The sequence below is a fragment of the Sus scrofa genome, chromosome 15, assembly GCF_000003025.6.
Source record: "Sus scrofa isolate TJ Tabasco breed Duroc chromosome 15, Sscrofa11.1, whole genome shotgun sequence".
Classification (NCBI taxonomy): domain Eukaryota; kingdom Metazoa; phylum Chordata; class Mammalia; order Artiodactyla; family Suidae; genus Sus; species Sus scrofa.
In genome coordinates, this window is record NC_010457.5 from 56,288,284 (window position 1) to 56,314,249 (window position 25,966).

Sequence of the window (25,966 nt, forward strand, 5' to 3'; positions counted from 1 at the left end):
AATTCATATAAGCCTTTTGCAAAAAGTAGTATAAAGATTCTGTGGCCTTTATCTCACCGAATAAATCAGGTGAATTATGTTTAACTCCACTCAGATTAGTATGGAATTGATTTAAAAAAATTTTTTTTAAGGATTGAATTTAGCTTTATCGCAGTGGAGAATTTTGCACTGATCTCAGAATTTTGAACCATGAAGAGTGGGGATGGGATGGGATTTCAGAAGGAAAGCAGGCTTAAATGTGGAGGTTGCCTGTGGGGTGTATCACATTGATTTGCATTGATATGTTTTCTTCTTTGTAAGAATAAGACAGCTCATTGCCCTGCTACTTTTACAGGCTGGGGCTAATAGTGTTTCTTTGATGATTTAGTCTCCCGTCAGCCACATTGATACTGGAATTTGTTCCCTCTCTGCTTAGGTATCTGCATACTTTCTTGGACAATTAAGTGGAAAAGATAGTGCTTCTTTCCCTTATGCCATCATTTTTACTGTCCCCAATCTGTGACTTTAGGAGCACCAATTTTTAAGGGTAAGTCTCTGGGAAGCAGAGAGCGTTTCTTAAACTAGGTGAGGACTTCCTAAAGGCCTTGGTGAGTTTAGGGAAAAAAGGGGGTTGGGACGGGTTTGGGATGAAGAGATTCCAAAGAGCAGGACATTTTAAGATTAGAAATCTTTTACTTGTCCAGAATCAAGATTTATTTAGGAATTAAGAATAAGAAAACTGCTCAATTCTTTGGCTCAATTTACTATAATGTATATATCGGTAACCTTAGATTCTTTTTGGAAAAAAAAAAGTCATTAAAAAATGTACTCTAATGTTATTTAAGAATATAACATCAGGATAAGCCCAGGTTGATTAATACAACAAACAGCTTTTTAAAAGCAGTGTTTATATTTCTTTTCTTTAAGGCATTTTGATAGGCTCTGGAGTTATGCTTCCTGAGTTTGAATCCTCCGATTTGCTAGTGCTGTAACAGGTGCAGATTTAAGGAAGCACTATCTCATGGGGTTGTTCTGTGCATTTAGAGACCATTGCAGGGGAAGCCTTCAGCATTAGTCCTTACACAGAATAAGTGGTACTTGATAAATCCGGTTGCTGTTATTTTTACTAGAAACATAAGCAGCATACACTGGGGATGGCGTACAAAGGTAGTAATAAAAAATTTCAAAATGCAAATATACATGCTAGAGTCTAATCCACTCACTGACTTACCTAGGATTGCGTAGCTCATTGGTTGAGGTGTCTACACAAGGCAGGTAAACGCGTGTATAGGAGAGAATGTTGCTTCACCTTCACATCCACCACCACAAAGCAGTCAAGGTGAAGTACATGATGATCTATTTATGAGGCCACCTGCAGTCTCTGAGTAAACATCAGTCTCTAACCCGTCTTTCTGGAACAAAGAGGACATGAGTGGGATCATTCATATTGAGGTTGAAAATGCCCAGTGCCTGGACAGACTTTGTATAGTGTGGGAGTGGAAAGTCAGAGATTCACTAAGGCCGACAGATCAGGAAATGACTGCTGTGGGGAAAAAAAAAGTGTATTACAGTTCCTTAGAGGAAGGGGCACACCATGCCATGGGGGGGGGGGGGCTGCCCAGGGAAACACCTGTGTGGCCAGGGGCCAGCGGGAGAGGAAAGTGTGAGTAGGAACCTGCATTGTGGTTTTTACGGGAGGTACGGGCAAGGCAGGGGAGAAGGCATAGGATGGGCCAGTTTGGATAGTTTCCATGGACTCGGGGGCATAAAGACAGTCCCACGTTGTCTGGAGCATGGCCCTGGCATGATTAGGGTAGATGGACTGCAGCCTGGAGTGTGAGAGCTTGATAAAGGGGGTGGTTGGGGGCGTGGGCTCTGGATTCACTGGTTTGCAGTTGAGAAGCACAGTCACACTTAGGTTGTTGACTCTCTCTGGGGACTAGCTGGCTGATGCTGGGAGGGGCATTCCGCCAGGGTGGGCGAGGCCCTGGAGGTCAGAATTTCAGAATACAGAAAAGACTTGCTTAATGGTATAGCTTCCTTTTCAGCCTAAGCTCCACATACCTTGAATGCTTTTGCCGCATCCTAGGAAGAGCAGGTTCCATAGCCTGAGAGGAGGCTGGGCTGAGCCTCCCCATACCGACTTTTCCTTCAGCTCCAGGCCTCTGTCTTCATCATCCTAGCTGGCAGCTCCCTTGGATGTTCTGTAGGCGCCACAGGTGTGCGTTCTGTCTTCCTCCCCCAGGGCTCTCCACAGTCTGTGCCTCTTGTCTCTGGGGGTGACATAGCCTGGCACCATCTCCCAGGCTGGGAGTCTGTCCATTCAACACCTCCTTTTCTTCCCTCCCATAAGCAGCCTTCCACTAAGAACTGGTACCCCATCTTAGTAGTGTGTCTCGAATGAGGGAATTCAACTACCGAACTTTCTCTTCAGCCTGTGCTTTCGTCTAGGTCCTCCTGTCTCCGCCCTAAGACTGAGTCTCAACTGGCATCTTCCTCCCTAGTCTTTTTGGCTTTCTATCCAATGCCATCTTTCAACATCAGACCCCATCACTTCTCTTCCTACTTTAAAAGCCCTGAATGACTTCCTGCTGATTAGGGGCTCAAGTTCAAAATCCTAGGCACGACACACAAGGCTTCCCCATTGGACCCCACCACCCTTCTGATGTGTGACACCACCTTACTGTGGGAGGGTTAGCCAGGCTTAAGTTCTGGCTGGCTCTCAGTTCACCACTAGCTGCTTCATGTGTCATTTTTGAGAAGCCATCCTCAGCCCTTCTAACTGTAATCAGCCATTCTTTCCTTCACATCTCCTTTTTATACATCTCCTTATGAAGAGATGGTAGTGATCACTACACCTTATGGTAATAATCTCATAGTACCTGGGCTGTTTTTCTGCCTGTGACTTTTTCATCACATCTTTTTTTTTTTTTTTTTTTTTTTTTTTTGCCTTTTCTAGGGCCAATTCCTGCGGCATATGGAGGTTCCTAGGCTAGGGGTCTAATCGGAGCTGAAGCCACTGGCCTACGCCAGAGCCACAGCAACGTGGGATCCGAGCCGCATCTGTGACCCACACCACAGCTCACAGCAACGCTGGATCCTTAACTCACTGAGCAAGGCCAGGGATCGAACCTGCAACCTCATGGTTCCTAGTCGGATTCATTAACCACTGAGCCATGACAGGAACTCCTTCATCACATCTTATTCCTCATTCATTCAGCAGATCTTTGTTGAGTGTCCTCTACTAGGCATTATGCCAAGCATTGTGGGTACAGAAATAACTGAGACCCTCAAGAATCCAGTAGAAATGGGAATCAAAGGCACAACCAGACAAACTTGTGTCTGATTCCAATTGAAACATGACACCTCCAGCAACAAGTGTATCGAAGTCCTGTAGGCACAGAGACGAAAGCACTCTGCCAGAAGAATCGGGAAAAGTTCCAGGAAATAGCATTTGAGGTGGATCTTGATGAGGGCAAGTTTGAAATGGAGGCATAGTCAGAGGCGGGGAGGCTTGTGATCAATGCTTTTTTCCCTTACGTGCCTAAACAGGAAAAAACGACATCCATGTGCAGAATGCTCAAACCAGTTTTCCTTTTTTCCCTTTGAACACTGGGGTATTCCCTCTAGGTGTCCTTGATTACATATCCTTGTGTTTCTCAGTCTTACGAGTGGCTCAGGGGAGCAGACAGCCAGACACAACTGTCTGCCTTTCCCCAGGTTTGCTAGAGTCAGTAAGAAAAGCATATGCATAGCACCTCTCCCACTCAGAGCCAGAACTCGCTCCACCAGCATTAACCACTTGGCTGGCATGTGTGTTTTCACGCTGCCATTCTCCTTATGGTTAGATTAATTATGTTATTACTTGAATTTGAGGCAGTTTTCAAAACTTTCTCTACTGGGAAGTTTAATATATTAATAGGCCTTCAAAATGTCCACATGGCCAAGTGCCAGAGAAATGTGAAACTATCCCCAGGGCCCCAAATAGTCCAGTCTTGCTTTCAGTCGTCAAGCATACTTTGGCGTCAAATAACCCTCTTTAAAGGGCCCGGCCCTGCCGCTCACTGGTGTGTGTGCCCTTGGGGAAGTTATTGGACCTTAGCTCCTTTCTTGGTGAATGCAGAAAAAGGGAAAGCTTACCTGATGGAGTGTTAAGAGTTAAGGACTAATCAAATAACACAGTATGGGGAATGGTGTGATTCCTGGCATGTAGTGAGCATTTAGTAAATGGAAGGTGTCTATTTTTGGTGATGTTGTTATTGATATTATGCTCAGCCAGTTCTTGTGTGGGCTGGAGAAATGTCTTAGGTAGATACTAAATTATCAGTTTCCATAAAATCAGGCAGCTTCAAGAGAGAGGCAGGGTGGAGGGTGGGGAATGCGGGTGGTAAGCCCTGTACCTCTTTGTATGTTTTATTAAGTGTTGCCACAACACTTTAAGTATGTTGCAAGTCATTATAGGATAGCTAAAATATGGGGGGGGGGACACTTGATGTGTTCTTGTCTGACCATTTGGTCTGAATGGAATGCCACTTTAATTAGCTGAAGATACGTGGTTTCTTCATTTTATATTCATCTAACTCCAGCTTTTAGTTTGACAGCCTTTAATTCAAGTCAAAGCATGCTTTTTAGTCTAGATAGACACCCACTCTTACTTCTTAGTACAGAGGCCTACTTGCAGAGGGTAATTTTGTGTGTGTCTGTGCATGTTTCTTGAAAGGAAGCAGTGCTGTGTTTAGAGTTCAAGGTTCTTGATCAGAAATCTAGTTAGGCTGTGAAACTACAGTGGAATAGGTAGAAAGAGCTAATTCGTCTAGTTCTCTCTTTATGTCTGAACTTGGTGTCATAAACAGAAATGTTTGACTAGGTTTCTAGTAAAAAGCCTCTTTCCTTTGTAGAAACATTAATTGCCTGACATTTGCAATTTTACACAGAGCTCTAGAAATAGATATGGATATCTGTGCCAAAAAGATTTATATTGTGATTTGTTCTTATAACTGAGAGTATCATTTCCTATTTCCTTTCGTCATTTCTGTGCTTTCTTCTCATCTACCCACATAGGAAGAACGTTGGTGAAAAGCACAGAAACCAGTGACTTTTATATGGCTGTGGAACTTCCATGGAGAAAAGAGCATCAGAATGTACCTGGACCATCTTTTGTACCCGGCAAACCCTCCACGCTCCCAGGCATATTCTGTGACTTCAAGTGCATACGTGTTTGGGGTGCTTTCAGGGGAGGAAGCACACCTAGCCTGTAGACAAGATGGGGAGGGGCAGGGGTGGGTAAGGATGGGAGAGAATATGGAGCAAATGTTTTACAACCTGAACCTCAGAACTGTGATCCTCCAGGGAGAGCGCTACTTGAAGAAAAGAAAAAAAAAAAAAAAAAAAAAAAAAAAAGTCGAATGGCTTCTCAGGGATTTTGTTTTCCATGCACATATAAGCCATAGTTCCAGTACAGGTGGCAGTATTTAGAGCACTCAGATTTCAGTTCTGTTAAATGTGAAAGAGCGATCAACTGACCATTCATTGCTGTTCCGTAACTAGTGTAAAATATGTATATGTTTATCTTTATTTTTATAATATGCAAATACATTTAAATTTATACAGGTTGAAGCTTCTAGCGTTAGTTAACACTGGGTGCAATATTCTGATGAGAACTGTGCCAAGATGGGGCTGATTTCTTATTTTAGCATAGGACCTTTTTGTTTTTATTCTTTATTCTTTAATCCTTTGCAGATTAAAAAGAAAAAGATCTCTCTCTCTCTGCCCATGGATGAAGTGTTGGTTCATAGAGGTTGGCAGTAATCAGCAAGAACTTTAAATATATGTTTCAGGCAATGTCCCCTCCCCTCCTTTTACATAAAGATCCCTGCCTATAAACCACTGGACAAGGTAATAGGATTATTCCTTTTCTTTGCCCACTAGTGCCAGGCAGTCTTCCTTGCTCTAGGCTTTGTGATAACTGCGAATTGTCACTGGGTGATGGTGTGATGGAGGCCTGGTGTTAGGACTCTTCAGGGGAGGGGGATTACGGAATCCACAAATCCATGGAAAACCAGAGTCTTGCAATAGCTCAAGATAATCAGGAGTCAGTTCTGAAGCATATATATATAAAGAGCTCTGCTAATAAGTCTTTTTTTTTTTTTTCTTTTTTCTTTTTAGAACAGAGTCTGTGAAATTTAGCAGAGCACTCTGAAAGCCCTCCACATCTGGTCAGACCTTAAGATAGGGCATTGCCTAATTGGAGAGCATGAGCCCACTTTGGCTATTTATAATTACAGAGCCTCTGATTGGATGGTCTACTGCCAAGAACTAGTAAAATCCTAGTTTTAAAATCTCCATAAAATGCAACTTAAAAAGCCAACCAATGAAATTGCTCTCTCTTCTTCTCCTCATCGGGGCCAAATAGCATCTGCAGCGATAGTAACACATTCCTTAAGGAATGTGCATGACTCTGTTTACATCTGCCGCCTATCCATGTTGATTGAAAATGTGTAAAACTATTTCACACCCATGTAAGGCAAGAAAAAAATGAGTCCACTGGTATTATTCTTTTATAAAGTATTGATTCTTGGAATGCCACAGTATATGAAGTCTCCATGTATTTTTACTTTTTTTTTTGGCCGTGCCTGTGGCATGTAGAAGTTCCTAGGCCGGGGATTGACCCATGCCACAGTAGTGACCTGAGCTGCTGCAGTGACAACACTGAATCCTTAACCCACTGCGCCACAAGGGAACTCCCAAAGTCGCCACATATTTTTAAAAGAAAAAAAAAAAAAAAAGAGCAAGTGGCTGCATTGCAAAAAAAAAAAAAAAAAAAAAAAAATCACAAATTGAATTTTTGTAGATTATTTTGTGCCCCAGGAGTTAACTTCATTAACTCCAGTACCTCCAGTTAAACAAGCATGACATCTTATAAAATCAAATGGGATCAGACTATTTCCACATTTTTATACTTGAATATGACACCTCAGATTTGCGATTTCATTTTCTTTTAGAACAGTCACAAGATTAATCTGGTTAATCCTTTTGTCACAGTTCTCCTGTGCGTGTGCATGTGCGAGTGTATGTGTGTGTGTGTGAGTGTAAACTGAATGGCGACATTTAATTGCTTTATGGATCACTGAATTGTTGGGCATAAAAGTTTTTCCAATTGGCACGAGACAGTTCCTAAACTGTCAAATTAAGTGACTTTGACTAGTCTTTTGAAAAGACTCTTAAGTGTGGACTTCAGGCTAACTCCCCAGGGGACCATATTAAATGGGAAAAAAAAAAAATGCTCCTTTGGGTGACATACCCTGCAAAGTGTTTGCTCTTAATATGAACATAGTTGCCCACATTCTTAATATCTGCTATTTTTGGACAAGTGATGTTTTGTGCTGTCATCTGAACCCTAGAGAAGCAGTGTAAGAAGAAATCTTGGTGTCACATGTATTTTAGCAAAAAGGTCATCATGATAGAGGGTCATGTGACCAAAAGCAGCTCCGGAAAAGCATAAGAACTTGCTTCAGGATTGGGGGAGGGTCAGAGATACAGAAAACACTCTGCTCTATAGGAATTTTCTTCATCTCTGCAGGAAAGTCCATTTTCTCTTTCAACACCTGGGAAGACTCAGCCAGGGAGGCTGACAGGCAATTCACGAAGCACAAGCGGTATCTTTCCAACAAAGTTTTGTCCCTTGCCTTGCAAACAAACGCCCTCCAAGTTTGTTATGGTTTCTATTCCTGCATCTTGTGGTATCAAAACCACTTCCTGGAATTGTAAAAGCGCTGCCAGAATAAATGTTTTTCCCCCTTCTAAGGAAAAAAAAAAAAAGACAGTGCTCATATATGACACTTGTGCATTGGACTCTTCTGAATGAATAAAATGGAAAGGGTTTGGTGTAATTCCTGATGGGGTGTGTGTTCTTTTTCATTGTGAATTGTAATTGTGGTTTCCTATTTAATTGTCGTAACCAGGCAGAAATTTAAAAAAAAAATTTCAAAAAGTTTAATAAAAATATAAAGAAATGGTTAAGCAGTTATATTTCCAGAGTTTAGTTATTTCTGGTTTTGGTTTTTGGTTTTTAAGTTTCAATTTTACCAGTTAGGGGATCCCTGAATTTTTCATTCTTAAGTCACTTTTGAGCCAGGGGAGGTGGATGGTGGCAGCTCTGGTTGGGGATTGAGTCCCCAGGAGGAAATGAAAGAATCTCTATTTCAAACTCTGCCTGTGTTTTCAGGCTGAAGAGTCAACTCGACTATCATCTGTCTCTTAAATCAGAACCTTTTTTTCAGATAGCTGCTTTATTCCTAAATCAAAGCTTACACATTTGCAATAGGTTTGTAAATTCCCTTTCTCTGGTCTTTCACGGCCCCAGGAGTCTGCATTTGCAGGCTGAAGGAGTTGACCCTCAATATTGGATCAGAGACTTCTGTTCCCCCTGTGCTTTTTCCAAAGGACACTTGAGAAGACAAGGAAAGGAAAAGCAACAGCAACAGCCTCTGGGGAAGGACCTGCACAGACAAGCCCTCTCCTGGGGTGCTGGGCATTGGGGCCACAGGCAAGAGAGAGCCCCCTCCATGGGGAGGGCCTCGCTGTGAGACCTCTGAGAAGGTAGGTGAAGTCCTTGGGTGCCCTGACTCCTCCCCCTGCCAGTGGAAAAGCTGAAACCACATGCTGATCTGAATTTTCAAGAGTAAGGAAACAAGAGTTGTGCCCCCAGGTTGGGCTGGCTCTGATGGCCATATCCAGGTGAAGCAGTGTCCTCAGGCTCAATGCCACCACTGACCCTCGCCTTGGAGAGAACACAAGGAACATAAACAGTCAAATTTGGGCTTCGTTTTTCTTTACCAGGAAACCTGGAGTTATTATTTTTTGCTTTTTTAGGGCAATGCCCACAACGTATGCAAGTTCCCAGGCTAGGGGTCAAATCAGAACTATAGCCACCAGCCTATGCCACAGCCACAGCCACGTGGGATCTGAGCCACGTCTGCAACCTACACCACAGCTCACAGCAACACCGGATCCCCAACCCACTGAGCGAGGCCAGGGATCGAACTTGCATCCTCATGAATACTAGTCAGATTTGTTTCTGCTGTGCCAAAATGGGAACGCCTAAATTTGGAGTTCTTTAACTTTGTTAAGCAGATCGCAGACAAGCAGATGTCCCTGGTGACTGTTAGAAATGCATTATTCATCACACACATAGACCCTTCCCTCCCAAGGCTATTTCACCAATTTAAGGGTAAGCTTTTGAAGTAGATTCCTGGTTTGTTTTGAATACACAGTGTCCCACAAGTGGTGAGTTTAAAAGCCCAACATTTCCCTTGCCCGTGACTGTCACCCAGTAGTCTTGGGCAAGTTCACCTGGCAGAACTTGCACTGTTGCACTGAGTGCGGTGGGATGGGGGAAGGGGGTGTGGAGTTCCTGGAAGCGTGTGACGCTTCGACATTATGAGGTTCGACAGCCTGAGAAAATTCACCTGGTAACAGAAACTCTATTTGAATATTTTAAATCAAGAAACATTTTCAGCTTTATACACAAGAAACAATTTAGAATGAAATGAATATTATTCTCAACACAGAGATGAACTCAGTATTTCCCCACCTGCTCCAGGAAACATTCGTGTCTCCTTAGGCATTCCTCTATAAAAGAGGCCTGAGAATGAGTAAGTTTGAGAAAGCTGCACTAAGTAAAACGAATTTTCACTGAAGGACTTGGAACTGTTTAGATGCTGATATAAATTGTGCATGTCTAAAAGGAGAACAGAAAACATTTCCACAGGTGCTGGAGTGTGGAAGGAAGGTTTTCCCCAGAGTCCACTGTGGACATCATCCGAGGCGAGTGCTTCCAAAGCACAGGACGTCAAGTGCCAATGTGACCTGGCCCTTGCCGGTGAGGCAGACAGAGCCTCAACCAGTAGAGAATCAATTCTTATGTTCTTAGGAGGCAGGATTGGCAGCTAAGCACACTCCCTCCACACTGCCTCTGTTTGAATCCTGACTCTGCTGTCTAGTTGCCTTGTGCCTCAGTTTCCTCCTGTGTGAGATGGAGAAAACCATCTGCCTCACACAGTATGATGAGTATTAAATGAGATTCTATGTGTAAAGGACTTAGGATATAGTGCCTAGTTCTGGTCATCAAATACAGCTAAGTTATTCTATTAATGTGCATAGTTATCTTTTTTTTAGAGGAAGCTGGTCTCAAGTTCTGAGTCCTTGACAATATCTAACTAAAATCTTTAACAATTCATCAAATTTACTAATTGGTTATTCGTACTACTGATAAAACATTTGCTTAATTTTTAATTTTTTTTAACCACACCTCGTGGCAGTTCCCGGGCCAGGCATTGAACCCATGCCACAGCAGTGACCATGCTGGATCTTTAACCACTGAGCCACCAGGAAACTCCTAAAACATGTGCTTTAAAAATGAATGCAGGAGTTCCTATCACGGCACAGCGGAAACGAATCCGACTAGGAACCATGAGGTTGTGGGTTCGATCCCTGGCCTCACTCAGTGGGTTAAGGATCTGGCGTTGCCGTGAGCTGTGGTGTAGCCAAATCCAACGGCTCGGATTTGGCATTGCTGTGGCTGTGGTGTAGGCCAGTAGCCAAAGCTCTGATTAGACCCCTAGCCTGGGAAGAAGCTCCATAAGCCACGGGTGCAGCCCTAAAAAGCAAAGTAAAAACAAAACAACAACAAAAAAATGAGTGCATTTAGAAAGAAATACTTCCAATGTATTAAAAATTTGTTAAGTGAATAAGTGCAGGTGGTATATAGATATGGAAAGAATAGTGACTAAATGGCAAAAATAATGAAGATAATAGGTGAGCATCTGCATTATATAATGGAGGGGACCAGTCTAATGCCACCTACAAGGAGACCAGGCAATTTCCCTGTAAGTCTGAAAGCCTCCCCCACAACTCCCTGCCACAAAAGCTTTAGGAACCATTTCCCCCAGTTATATCCCCCAGTTATAAAATTTCTAATTTCCAATATGGCTAGAAAACTGTATTAAAAGATTACAGAAGAATGATTATTATTCAAAAACGAGTATTTCTTAAATTTGAAATTTAAACTAAGTTCTGCATGCTTACATATTCCAGTGTGGCTGAACTTTCCTATAAATCCAACCAAATCCAACTGAAATCTGAATGGGAAAATTCGATTTGTGAAAACGTTAATGCAGTTTAGGAAGAAGCCCTTTTAGGTATAACACTTTTTCTGTGAATATTTTACCGAAGCCAGACGGAAAAAGTAAATTCACGTGTGTCACTCATCAGAAATCAAAGCAAAGTCTCGATAACCGATTTGGTACATGTCAAACAGAACAAATTGATTGGATTCATTTTACAGTCACTCAGGCCTTGAGAAATCACGGCATGAAATTAAGTTGGGTACAGGCCACGTGCTCAGTGAGTGTCCGGGGGTAGACGTCATGCCTGGCAACCCAACGTTACAGTCAGTCTTTTCTCCTGCTCTAAAAAGCATGTTGAGATGGCAGATGAACTTAGTGGAAATTCTCCCAGCAGAGCAAAGTGGGAGAAACTGTTTTGTTTTTAAAAAGAACCACAGAGAATTATTTAAAATCACTGGAGGAGTTCCTGTCGTGGCACAGTGGAAATGAATCTGACTAGTATCCATGAGGACACAGGTTTGATACCTGGCCTCGTGCAATGGGTTAAGGATCCGGCATTGCTGTGAGCTGTAGTGTAGGTTACAGGCATGGCTCGGATCCTGTGTTGCTGTGGCTGTGGTGTAGGCTGGCAGCTACAGCTCCAATTCGACCCCTAGCTTGGGAACCTCCATATGCCGCAGGTGTGACCCTAAATAAATAAATAAATAAATTGTAAAATCTCTGGAAATTGTGCTGAGAACATACAGCAAATGCAGAAATAGTCATTTAAGAAAAATCTATTGTATGTAAGCTCAGCCAGTGTCTGTAACCTTTGAGCCACGACCTCCTTCACTGCTCCTCCTCCGTGTTCCAGAAGTGCTTCCCTGGGCCCTCTGTTCCGCACAGATGCGGCCAAGAAGATGGAGATTCTCTCCCCTCCATTCCCTGTCTGGAGCTATGGTTTCTCCTTGGGAGACACAGGCTGCTGGTGTCTCTCATCCTCCCCAGCACTTTATTGCAGGAACTCTCTTCCAGGCAAGAGTGGCTGAGAGACGAGGGCAGGACAGACCAAGAGTTCTGGGGGCTCTGCTGTTCCCACCCCAGCTCTCAGGTCAGGTGGGGACTCCACCCCAGGAGAGGCAAGCCAGGAAGACAAGGGGCGACCTCCAGGAAGCCCAGCAGACAAGCCAGGATGACCTCCCTCAGCACCCACTTGCAGAGCAGAGGTGTCACCCTCAAAAAAAGAGAGTCCCCACCCTCAGTTCCAGTGCAAGGGTACAGGGTTTGCCCAGGGGAAAGGTGGCCCATAAAGATGAAGACCTCCACAGCTTCAGCTGAGGAGCCTGACTTTCTCTGGGACACAGCCCGGAGAACTGCATGCCAAAGGGTGCTGTCAGAAGCAATGGAGATTTGGTGGAGGGCAGTGAAGGGGGCCAGTAGCCCCATGATGCAAGTAAAACAGCAGAGCACCCAGGAGTTTAACAGAACCCGGAAAAAGCCAGGGAGTGTCCTCCTTGGATCACAGGCAATTCTGGAGGTACTTAGGCTGCACCACTCAGGAGTAATCAGAACAGGACGTGGGGCGGACCTCAAAGCATCCCCAAGCCACATACAAGCCCATCCTCATGGGGCAGAAGCTTAACAGGCACAAGGAGCTCAAACATAACCTCTGAGCAAAAACTGAACAGCAAGCTACTCCAACCCAGTAACTGCTCCTAGGAAGCCAGGTTTGTAACTAAAATCACACATATCTGGGAGCCTGGAAGACTGCAGGTCCATGACAGAGACCTCTCTGGAGTGATCAGAGAGGGAACTCAAGCTGCTAGTCCTTGGCTGAATGTGGAGCCTGAAGTGTGACAGCCACCTACAAGTTAGACACACATCCAACAGTAAAGGGTAAAAAATCTAACTGGAGTTACCATCATGGCTCAATGGAAACGAATCTGACTAGCATCCATGAGGATGCAGATTTGATCCCTGGCCTCGCTTAGTGGGTTAAGGATCCAGCAATGCTGTGATGTAGGTCGCAGATGTGGCTCGGATCTGGTGTTGCTGTGGCTCTGGTGTAGGCCGGTAGCTGCAGCTCCGATTCACCTCTAGCTTGGGAACCTCCATATGCTGTGGGTGCGGCCCTAAAAAAAAAAAAAAGACAAAAAGACCAAAAGAAAAAAATCTAACTGATGAAGGGGCTGAAGCACAACTTTTGACAGTCAGTGACTTAGGCAGAGCCGGAGTAATCCCTTGGAAGCCAGGCCAAAAGGTAAGAATAAGGGGAAGATCTAAGCACAGACATGAAAGAGCCCCCAGTAAAGGAAATTCTGTTAAGTAATGATAAAGACTGCACAAAGGCATACATCTCCTTTCTTCTCTTTACTAGTTTAAAACAACTGTACAAAACAATATATACATAATATGTATTGCTGGTTCTATAAGGTAAAAATAGCACAAAGGAGGTGGGTGGAACGAAGCTGCACTGGAATAAGGAATGACACCAGATGGAAACTGAAATCCAAAGGAAGAAATGAAGTGAGACAAAAGGATAAGTCGGAAAGCTTTTATAACAAAAGTTATAGTGTATACTTCTTTCTTCTAACAGCTTCTTTAAAAGGCAGGTTATACAAAGTGATAACTATAACCATGTATGTATTGTAACATGTGGATGTAATATGTATAAGAACAGCACAGAAAAGTTTCATGGCAAGGGAGGTTGGAGCAAACGTTCTGTATTTCACTGAAACTAAGCCAATATAAATCTGAAGTAGATTCTGGTAAGTTAACATCTTTATTGTAAGATTTAGAGCACTCTTTTAAAAAGGAGTGCATATCAAAAATATATTTAAGAAACCTTATTCCTAAGAATTCCTTTATTAGGAATTAAAATGTTATATGAGAAAATAGCCACTTAATGCAAAAGAGAAGCAAAAATGGGATGAAATATAATAGAGAAAATCAGTACGGCAGACACACATCTAACGACATCATTAATACTAAATCTGAATGGACCAAACTCAACCACAAGACAGATGTCTGACTGGATTGAAAATTATGCTTTGAGGAGTTCCCGTCTCTCGTGACTCAGTGGAAACAAATCCAACTAGTATCTCTGAGGATGTGGGTTCAATTCCTGGCTCACCTCAGTGGGTTAAGGATCTGGCACTGCCATGAGCTATGGTGTAGGTTGCAGATGCATCTTGGATCCTGAATTGCTTTGGCTGTGGCGTAGGCTGTCGGCTGCAGCTCTGATTCAACCCCTAGCCTGGGAACTTCCATTTGTGATGGGTGAGGCCCTAAAAGCAAAATTTAAAAAAAGAAATGCTTTCTACAAGAGGCAGATTTTAATTTAAAGATACAAATAGATGGAAAGTAACAGGATGGAAAAATGATATGCCAGGCAAACAAACAATAATCATAATAAAATGGGAGTGGCTATACTAATATCAGACAAAATGGACATTAAAATAAAATGTTACTTGAAACAAAGAGGCACCTTTCATTATGAAAAAGGATCAATTCATGAAGCAGGAAAGGAAATTTGAGACATGCACAAAATATAAAGATTAAATAACACAGTGCTAAATAACCAATGGCCAAAGAAGAAAACAAAGGAAATTGGAAAATGCTTTAAGACAAATGAAAATGAAAACAACATATGGAAAGTTATGAGATGTGGCTCAGGCAGTATACACAGTTATAAATGCCCATATTAAAAAATAAATAAATCAATAACCTAAACTTCACTTCCACAAGATAGAAAAAGAAAAGCAAACTAAACCCAAAACAAGCAGAAGGAAGGAAATAATAGCAGAAATAGATGAAATAGAGAAGAAGATAAAATCAACAAAACCAAAAGCTGGTCCTTTGGAAAGTTTAACAAAATTGACAAACCTTTAGCAAGACTGATCAAGGAAAGTTCAAATTTGAGAAAAGACTCAAATTACTAAAACCTTAATAAAAGAGGGAACATCATTACTGACCTCACAGAAATAAAAAGGGTTGAAAGGGAACACCATGAACAATTCTTTGCCTACAACTTAAAACAAAATGGGCAAATTCCTATAGACACAAATTACCAAAGATAACTCAAGAAGGAATAGGAAATCTGACTAGATCTACATCAAGAAAAGGGATTGACTCGGTAATTTCAAAAATTCCCACAAAGACAAGGACCCGATGGCCTCACCAAACATTATACCAAATCTTAAAATAACTAATACTAAAAACCCTTCCCAAATCCTTCCAAAAAATAGAAGAGCAGTCTTATGCTGCAAACAATATCATCAATAAAGTGAAAAGACAACCCAGAATAGGAGAAAATATTTGCAAATAATACGTCTGTTAATGGACTTCTATCCAGAATACATAAAGAACTCTTAAAACTCAATAGTAAAAGATAAACCCAATTTAAAAATGGAGAGGATTCGAATAGATACTTCTCCAAAGAACGTGTGCAAGTAGTCAATAAGTAGATGAAAAGATCCTCAATATCACTGACTATGGGAGAAATACAACCCAAAATCTCAGGTACCACTTCACACCCATCACGATGGCCATGATAATAAATAAAAGATGACAAGGGTTGACAATGATGTGGAGAAACTGGAACTCACACATTGCTGGTGAAATGGTAAAGACACTTTGGCAACAAGTTTGGCAGTTCTTCAGAATGCTAAACATAGAGTGACCTATGAGTTAACTTGGAGTGGAGGAGTGGACCATTCATAATAAACGCACACGTCCATCCAAAAGCTTGTCAACAAATGTTTATGGGAGCACAATTCATAACAGCCAAAAAGTGGAAACAACCCAAATGTACATCTACTGAGGAATGAATAACTATAATTTGGTATATCCATACAATGGAAAATCATCTGGCAATAAAAAGAAACCAAGGACTGCTGCAAGCAATCATTTGGAGGAATCTTAATGGTATGTAAAAGATGCCAGTCACAAAAGAGCCCATATCTTATGGTTCCATTTCTTCTTTGTTTGTTTGTTTCTTTATAGCTGCACTGGCAGTCTATGGAAGTTCCTAGGCCAGGGATTAAATCCAAACCCCAGTTGTGACCTATGCTGGATCATTTAACCTATTGCACTGGGCCAGGGATTGAACCCATACCTCTAAGGCAACGTGAGCCACTGCAGTCAGGTTCTTAACCCACTGAACCACAGCAAGGAGCCTCTATATAGCTCCATTTATATGAAATATCCAGAATAGGCAAATATGTAGAGGTTGCTTAGGGCTGGAGGGAGGAGGGATAGGAAATGACTGCTAGCGGGTACAGGGTTTCTTTTGGAGGAGTGTATTAGGGTCCTTTAGAGAAGAGAACCAGTAGCATTGTACTGGAATGTGGTTTATTATAAGAAAGTGGCTCATGTGATTATGGAGGCTGGCAAGTCCGAAATCCATAGAGCCAGTGTCGCAGTTTGAAGGCCATCCGGCTGGAGAATTCTTTCCTATTCTAGGGCCAGTCAGTCTTTTGTTCTACTCTGGCCCTCAACTGATTACACGAGGCCCACCCACACAAAGGAAGGCAAGCTCTGTTACGAAAGTGGAGGGCGTGGGCTTCCATGAGAACAAAGGCAGAGTGTGATGGAGCCAAACTGAGAATGGAGTGGTGAGTCTTTCAAATAAAGACACGAACTAGAATAAAAGAAAATATTTGGGGGCACGGAGTTTTAAGGCAGCCAGCCAGTGGCAGAGTAGAGTCTGGGGACGTGAAAGGATATAGAGCCAGCAGCCTATGCCCTGATAAAAGCCTTCCAGGATGTTTTGCCTACTGGATACAGTTCCAATTTCTTGTCAACTGGCATAAATCTAAGGTCACCCTATTCCCTCTACAGAGCTTCTGGAGACAATCAGTGCAACCACACACAATTCTAAGGGAAACACCTGGGCCCACGTTGCCTGGTGCCCCTCTGCCAGTCCAACATCACTAGTTGAAGTAGCTATGAGCGTCTGTGTGCCAAAACTGTCCAGGCCAACCAGATTCCTGCTGGAAATGGGAAAGACTGCGTGCCACTGTGATCTGGAGAGCGGGGTCAGGCGGGTGGTCACGGCCACTTCCAAACCAAAGTTAAGATGGAGCACAGACCTGGCTGGAGCAGAGGAAGCTGGCTGAACACCGCAGAAAAGCATGCCAGGGCCACACCCCCTGTGACTGGGTCTGGAGACAATCAGGGACCCTGGTTCCAAATCAAATAAATTCTTGTTCCAGACCAAAATATATTCTTAAAGTGACACACTTCCGTGAGCCCCACCCATCCCTGGAGATAACTAGAATGGATCCCTGCATTTGTACCCATAGTACCTGGTGGCAGCAGGAACCCCTTCCTTGGAACTCCTTTACTCATTCATGGGCACTCACATGCCAGCTGTTGTGTGGGGCACTGGAGATTCAGCACTAGCTAAGGCAGCCCAGGCCTCTGCATGGAGCTGATTTATTCACACTGGATCACCCTCCTCCAGCCCCCTGCCCTGAGCTCCCACACCCCCAGCAACTCGCCTTTGACTCACACTGAAAAAGGTTCCTCTCCATAGAAATCCCTTCACCTGCAAAATGCCGCCCCCTCCTTGCAGCCTCCCAGGATCTCTCAGGCAAAATTAATTCCCCTCTCTTAGTACTTCTGTGACCATCATGGCACTCCTGCCATCCTGTGTCCAAGTTCAAGTTATTTTCATACCTCTCTTACCTTCAAGAACTTGAACTCCTGGAGAGCAGGAACTGGGCCTGATTCCTATGGCTGAACCTTCCCCATGGGATCCCTCCAATGCATATTGGTTAAACCAAACTACATGCAACCTATGAGGAGCTGGGGAGAGAGAAAGTGAGGAGGACACACACCCTTTCCTTATTCTCAGCTTCCACATCCAAGTACGTGGTCAGAGTCCCCCACTGTCACCCTATCTCCTAGCATAAAATTAACATAGCGACGTGTCTATAGAGACTTAGGTGCAGCTGCCTTCCTCCAAGTCCAAATTATCCTGAGCTCAAAGACAAGCTAGTTGCTTTTCAGCCCTGGCATGTGGTCAGTACTGCCCAGCTAGGAAAAGGCATAATGAAATACTTTCAAAGGCTCTGAACTGGCAAAACTGTGTTTATACAATTACATGCAAACGAGCTAATGGGATGGCATTGCTGAGGTTTAATGGTGCTGGGTCAGGAAATTACCATTCCCTGCTTAAATGTTTCACTGCAGACTGATACACATCTCATCAGAAAAGACTCTTGATTTGGAGCTATTCCTTCATGCATGGGGAGGGGGCTTGCAATAAATAAGGGGGTAGGGAAGTGAGTTCTTAAGTGAATTTTATTTCCTCCTGAGAGATGCATATGAAGGCAAGTGGATTTCTGTCAGCATCTGGGCTGCACCAGGAAATTCCACTAACTATGTGCAGGTGGCAGCAGCATAAATAATAAGGGATGCCTTCTCATGTGTCCAGGCTTCTCTCTGCCAAAGCCCACTAACCTGGCCAAATCCATGGGCATGGGCCAATGGATATAGCTAACACAATATCAGAGCCCTGAGCTTGCAATCAGGAGGCCTGGTTAAAAACCTAGAGAGCTGAGAGTTCCCGTGGTGGCTCAGTGGTAACGAACCCAACTAGTATCCATGAGGATGTAGGTTCGATCCCTGGCCTCTCTCAGTGGGTTAAAGACCTGGCATTGCTGTGAGCTGTGTTGTCGGTCACAGACGTGGCTCAAATCTGGCATTGCTGTAGCTGCGGCATAGGCTTGCAGCTGCAGCTCCAATTCAACCCCCTAACCTGGGAACTTGCATATGATGCACATGCAGCCCTAAAAAACAAACAAACAAACAAAAACAAACCTAGAGTTCCCCTAACTAGCCACGGGATCTGGAGCGTGTCACCGGGCTTCTTTAGCCTTAAATGGCTCATCTGTACACTCAACTGTTGGTGAAGGTTCCTTCCCCAGCTTGAGTTGGATCTATGCCAATTCATTCCACTGTTGTCCCATGACTCGAAAATTACTGGAGCCAACCCATCCACATGTTAAGGTCACGGTTCTAACTGCACTGATCCACACACATGCTCTGACCTGGTTCTCTGTGGAACTAATCCTGCATCTATCATGCAGCAGCCTAAGCTAATGGGGTTTGGCTGGGGCTGTGACAATGTGCCTTGTGCTCATACACACAATTGGGGCACAGCCTCTAGAACTACTGTCTCCTTAGCTACAGTGACTAAGAGGCAGTTAACGAACCAATTCATGACATCACTGGCCTTCCTGGATTTTATCATGGTGTTATTTGGAAACTCAAGTGAAAAGAACCAAATGTTCAAGTTCTTAAGGGGAGAGGCTGGATGAGTGATCCATTTTCTGTGCAAGGGTGATCCCATATAAAAATGAGGTGGCCATTCAACACAGAGGAAAACAGTAAATCTGGCTTCACTGGAAATGTTCACACCCTGGGGCCCCTCTAGAATGCTGTTCTTGGAACCCAAAGTTTTAAAACCTGGACAGACTAGACTATGTGAGGCATTTCTGAGGCCAAACTCCCCATACAGAATCCAAAACAGACTTGTATGTACAAGTCTTTAATATACAGATGTTAAAGAAGTTGCTAAGAAGGATCATATCAGTAAACACCTAATTTTTGACATTTTGTGTCATCGGCTCTGTGAAAATTCCCCCAGAATGTGCTTTTCAAGTTTGCCTCTTTGCACTCACATGCTGAGGTCATGGTAGTAGAAGCTGTACCACTCTGGAGAGCAATTAGGAATAGCTATCAAAAGCCATCAATGTGAGGTCAACAGGCACTTGAAAAGATGCTCATCATCACTATTAGAGAAATGCAAATCAAAACTACAATGAGGTACCACCTCACGCTGGTCAGAATGGCCATCATTAAAAGATTGCAAATGATACATGCTAAAGAGGGTGTGGAGAAAAGGGAACCCTCCTACATTGTTGGTGGGAATGTAAATTGGCAGCCACTATGGAGAACAGTATGGAGGTTCCTCAAAAAACTAAACATTGAACTACCATATGATCCAGCAATCCCACTCCTGGGCATATACCCAGACAAAACTCAATTCAAAAAGACAGACGCATATGTTCATAGCAGCACGAGTCACAATAGCCAAAACATGGAAACAACCTAAATGTCTATTGACAGATAAATGGATAAGGAAGACTTAGAGTATATATACAGTGAAATATATATATATATATATATATATATTCAGCCATAAAAAAGAATGGAATAATGCCATGTGCAGCAACATGGATGGACTTAGAGATTATTATAGTAAGCAAAGTAGGTTAGAAAGAGGACAAATACTATATGATGTCACTTATATCTAGAATATAAAATAAGACAAATAAATTTATCTATGAAAGAGAAATAGACTCGCAGACATAGAGAATAGATTTGTGGTTGCGAAGGGGTAGGTGGGTGAAGGACGGAAGGATTGGGAATTTAGAATTAGCAGAAGCAAACTAGTATATATAAAATGGATGAACAACGAGGTTCTACTGTGTAGCACAGGGAACCATATCCAATATCCTGTGATAAATCATAATGGGAAATAATATATATGTGTAACTAACACTTTGCTATACGGCAGAAATTAATGCAACATTGTAAGTCAAGTATACTTCAATAAAATGTTCTTAAAATCAATGTGTCCAAATTCTATCCAATTATTAAGAATCTATCCCAACATCATAGAGATATAGTCAAAGATCTGTGTGTAAGAATGTTTCTAGCAAAAATTTAAAGGAACAGTGGGGGAAATGATTCAGTATGATGGGAAATGTCATTAAAATGATACTTAAGGAGTTCCCATTGTCACTTAGCAGAAACGAATCTGACTACTAGTATCCATCCAAGAGGACATGGGTTTGATCCCTGGCCTTGCTCAGTGGGTTAAGGATCCAGCATTGCCATGAGCTGTGGTGCTGGTCACACACGTGGCTTGGATCTGGTGTTGCTGTGGCTGTGGTGTAGGCCACCTGCTACAGCTCCAATTCAACTCCTAGCCTGGGAACCTCCGTATGCCGTGGGTGCAGCCCTAAAAAGACAAAAAAAAAAAAAAAATGATGCTTAAGAATGTTTTATAATAATACTAAAAAATTTTGCTACAATTCTAAGGGGAAAATAGGTCACAAGTTTTATATGTAACGTTTTTCCAACACTTGTGAGAAAAAAAATACACAGGCAAAAAGTGTCAGACAAAATGCTAACCAATTACTTCAGATTTGAGGAGGTGGGTGATTTTTTTTCTCTCTCTTCTTTCCAAATTACCCACAATAAGCTTTACCTTGAAATTATAATATCATTACCAAAAAACACATGTCCCTTAGGTGACCACCTCCTCCCTCACTGGAGATCTCTTTGTCCCCCTGTTCATCACACCACAGCTTTCTCCCTATAGACACAATGAAAACAAGAAAAACAAAGCCACAGAATTCACTTTTGCAAGAATCATCAAGGTTAGCATGCACCCAAACCATAACACATTTGATAAGATGCCCAGAGGAGAATTCCACCCCGCTTCCATGCATTCCTGCCCAAGACATGTAGCATGAATCTCATCATGAAGAAGTATCAACAAACCCCAAACTCTTTTAAAGGGTAGCTGGCCTGGACTATCCCAAGATGTCAAAAGCCAGACAAGAAGGGCTGAAGAACCACCCAGATCAAAGGACACCAAAGAGAAGTTCCCCTGTGGTGCAGGGGGTTAAGGATTTGGCATTGTCACTGCAGAGGCAGTGGACGATCCTTGGCCTGGGAACGTCTACAGTTTCAAAAAAATAAGCCAAAAAAATAACTAAATAAAAGGACACCAACCATAAGTGATGCAGGATTACATCCTCGACCAGAATTTTTCTATTGCTAAAAGAGCAATAAGTAAACAATTGATGAATTGAAATAAATTCTGCATATTAAATATTACAACAGTTTCATCATTAGTCTTCTGATTCTGTTAGGTCTAGCATGGATATCTATAAGACAGTTTTTAGGGAATACATGCAGACATTCTTTAGGGGGCATCAGTTTGCAACACACCATCAGATGGTGCAGAAAAAAATAATATACATATGAGAGAGAATGCAAATGTGTTAATAGTTGGGAAATCTGGGTGACAGGCATACTGGAATTCTTTATTCTATTTTTAATAACTTTTCTGTAAACCTGCAACTATTTCAAAATAAATGGTAGAGATAGTGAGAAAAAAAGAAAAATTGTCTTCTCTCTTTCTCAACTTCTCTCTCCCTGCCTCTTGTCTCTCTCTCCCATCCCACAAACCCACACACAGAAACATGTCTAAAGGAAGTGTAGCAAAAGCATTAATAGCATTTATATCTAGACAGTGGGGCATTACGTTTAAAATTAGTCTTGCAAAGACAATAAAAGCAAAAATAAACAAGCGGAGCTATAACAATTTAAAATGCTTCTACATAACAAAGGAAACCAAGTGAATGGAAAACAATGAAATAAAGAAGCTGCCTCCTGAACAGGAGAAAGTATTTACAAGTCATATATCTGATAAGGGATTGATTTCCAAAATATACAAAGAACTCATATAACTCGATAGCAAAAAACCAATCTGATTAAAAACCGCGCAGAGGATCTGAATAGGCATTTTTCCGAAAAAGATATACAGACAGTCAACAGGTACATGAAATGTGTTCAACATCGTTAATTACTAGGAAAACGCAAATCAAAATCACAGTGAGGTACCATCTCACACCTGTAGGAATGTCTATCATCACAAAGACAAGAAATAACAAGTGTTAGCAAGGACGTGGAGAAAATACTGCCATTGTGAACTATTGCTGGGAATGTAAACTGGTAAAGCTGCTATGCAAAACAACATGAAGGTTCCCCCCAAAATTAAAAATATAACTACCATATGATCCAGCAATTCCACTTCTGTGCATTTATCCAAAGGAAAGAGACACTAAGCAGTAAAGATACATGCACTCTTATGTTCACTGCAGCATTGTTTACAATAGCCAAGATATGGAAGCAACCTTAGTGTCCACCTATGGACAGATGGATAAAAAAATATATATGTATATATGCAATGGAATGTTATATACCATGCACATGTATATATGCAATAGAATATTATTCAGCCTTAAAGAAGGAAATACTGCCACTTGTTTTTTTTGTTGTTTTTTTTTTGTCTTTTTTTTCCTTTTCTAGGGCAGCTCCCACATGGAGGTTCCCAGGCTAGGGGTCGAATTGGAGCTGTAGAGGCCAGCCTACGCCAGAGCCACAGCAACGCAGGATCTGAGCCACATCTACAACCCACACCACAGCTCACGGCAATGCTAGATCCTTAACCCACTGAGCAAGGCCAGGGACCGAATCCACAACCTCATGATTCCTAGTTGGATCCGTTAACCACTGTGCCACGACCGGAACTCCAATACTGCTACTTGTGATGAACATGGTTTGACATGCATGAACCTTGAAGGCATTATACAAAGTGACATAAGACCAAGAAAGAGAAATGCTGTATTTTCTCATTTACATGTGGAATCTTAAAAAACAAAAACAGAGGGTAGAATACTGACTGCCAAGAGCTAGGAGGTGGGGGAAATGGGAGAGGTTGGTCAAAGGGCATAAACTTCTTGTTATGAGATGAATCAGCTCCCAGGATCTAATGTTCAGTATGGTGACTACAGATAACAATACCGTTTAGTACACTTGAAAGTTGTTAAGAAAGTAGACCTTAAAGGTTTTCATCATCATGTCGACAACAACAAAAAGGTAATTATGGGAGGCAAAGGATGTGCCAACTAACCTGATTGTGGTAAACGTTTTGCAGTATATACGTGTATCAAGTAATCATGCTATACCCCTTAAACACACACAATGTATGTCAGTTACATTTCAATAAAGCTGAGGGGGGGAAATAATAATAAAATCAACCTTTTTATGCTTTTATGTTTCACACATAATCAACCACCGATATGTATTTATTCTCATCATATACATACATTTACAACTTTAAAATGGGCCACCAAGGGCTGTGGCTGTGATCTGCCCTGAGGGCCCCTCTGCAGTGTCAGTTGGCTTGTCTGTATCACGACTCTCCCCACACAGTTACACCCACGTGGGCTCCACCAGCAGCTGTGGCTGGGCCAAAACTGGCCTCAATGGGATGGTGATAGTAAGACAGCTGTACTCTCAAGTGACTTGAAGTGTCACATGTCTTTCCCCTGAGGCCATGAGTATACCGTATGACGGAAGAAACTAAAAATGGCAATGTGCATACTCTTTGGTGTAGAAACACCCTGTCACTTTCTGGGAGCTGAAGAGTTCCAGAAAGATGAAGGTGGAGATTGTCTACGTGGTTAACGTGTCTCTGATTTTTTTTAAAGCAAATTATTACTTGTTACGGATTTATAGTACACGTCATCTTAATCTCTGGGTGTCTTGGAGAACCACCCAAGTTCTTTCCCCATTAGTTATAGTTTTAAAAATAAATTTTAAAGTAGCACTTATCACAGTGCTGGGCATATCTCATAGAGAACCAATAAATACTCTTCTGATGAACTGATCAAAAAATGAATCCAAAAGGTGTGAATGACTGGCATGAGAAGAAAACTTTGCAGTCCGGGTTTTAAGGTTTGGATTATGCAATAGGTTTGACAGTTTCTGACCAATTTATTTAACAATTTTCCAGTCTGTGCCAGTTGACTGTGGCCTCAGTGGGTCACTGAGTTTGCCTCTGGCTGCAGGCAGGAACAGGTCACACACTGGGATCTCAGCAGGCAGGCTGTACGCCAACATTCTGCAAAACGTCCAGAAAGGGCTTTCACAACTTAATGCTGAAAGGCACCCTAAAGTTTATATCACTGAAAATTCAGCCTTAATAGATCAACCTCTTCATCCCACAAAGCTAGGTCTTCAATTTGTGATTTTAGAAAGAGAGACATGTTCAATTCTAGACTCTTTTCATTCGTTTCTGTCCCTATGAGGGATGATTCTCTGAATTTATTCTCAAAGTCTGCAACCATTTAAATATGGAGACAAATGCTTAACCCACTCATTAGAGGAATTAGACATGGATTTTCTTCTAACCTGCTTTTTGAGCAGCCTCTTGGTTGGACTCAGACAACCCAAGATATACTTTTGTGTAAAACATCATGCTCTTTGAGAAAACCTAACTGATTTTCTGTTTACAAAATATTTCAGAAATCAAGGTAAAAGCCTTTAGAACTAAACCTTGGAAATTTTAATTTCCAAATATTAAGAAAGAAATGTATGACAGTAAACATGTATTATTCTGTCTTGACATCTGGCATTGTGATTAGTTTCTTTCCAGAAAATAACTTTAAATCATGATGTGAAGTTAAATGTAAAAATCTAACAAGAGAGGAAAATGGCTTCAGGATCTTAGAATTCAAAAGTGTCTCTGCTGTTTGCATCAACATTCCTTCTCTCATGAGTATTCATAATTCCATCACATTTCAGTCATCAAACAGCCAACACATAGAGCTACCTAAGGTGACATTTGTACTGATTTAATACTTACAATAATCTTGCAAAGAAGGTACTATTATATTCTTTTTACAGATAGACAGCAAGAGTCAATTGCCTGAAGTAAATAAGTAATCAAAGGCAAAGCACAGTTCCAATCCTCTGACCTGACTAAAGGGTACAAAATTTTAGCAATTGCATTTTACCATATGTCTGATTATTATCAGAGGCAAATTGGGAGAGGGTAAAATTAAGGTATTGGGCAATAATCTTAATGGTAGCTAACTCTGACCAATCCTCAGAGGTCAAATTTCTGGGGTACCAAATTCCTCTTTGAGGAAAGTAGCAAAAGGGGGTGGGTTTATCACGTTCTGCGAGAGTTTTGCATTCTGCTGAGCTGCATCGTGGTTGCAGTCAGC

At 42.1% G+C, this 25,966-nt stretch overlaps 1 protein-coding gene and 1 long non-coding RNA gene across 4 annotated transcripts in view; one reads left to right on the forward strand and one right to left on the reverse strand.

Moving 5' to 3' along the window:
- Positions 1 to 7,868, forward strand: part of MFHAS1 (malignant fibrous histiocytoma amplified sequence 1) — a 95,697-nt gene extending 87,829 nt beyond the window's left edge. For 2 of the 3 annotated variants that reach the window (XR_002339376.1, XM_021075967.1), the window contains one exon: positions 5,041 to 7,868. Coding sequence is in view for 1 of the 3 variants with exons in the window: in XM_021075967.1 (XP_020931626.1) it covers positions 5,041 to 5,074 (34 nt within the window). In the remaining 2 variants the exon portion in view is untranslated. Of the gene's footprint in view, positions 1 to 415; positions 527 to 5,040 lie in introns of all 3 variants that reach the window. The other variant, XR_002339374.1, reaches the window with a different exon arrangement.
- The window catches only part of LOC102160389, an 83,214-nt gene that overhangs the window by 5,476 nt on the left and 51,772 nt on the right, over positions 1 to 25,966 (reverse strand). The window contains exons 2-3 of the long non-coding RNA XR_002339377.1: positions 2,044 to 3,523; positions 1,211 to 1,391 (exon numbers count right to left, since the gene is read on the reverse strand). This is a non-coding gene — a long non-coding RNA (uncharacterized LOC102160389). The remainder of the gene's footprint in view (positions 1 to 1,210; positions 1,392 to 2,043; positions 3,524 to 25,966) is intronic.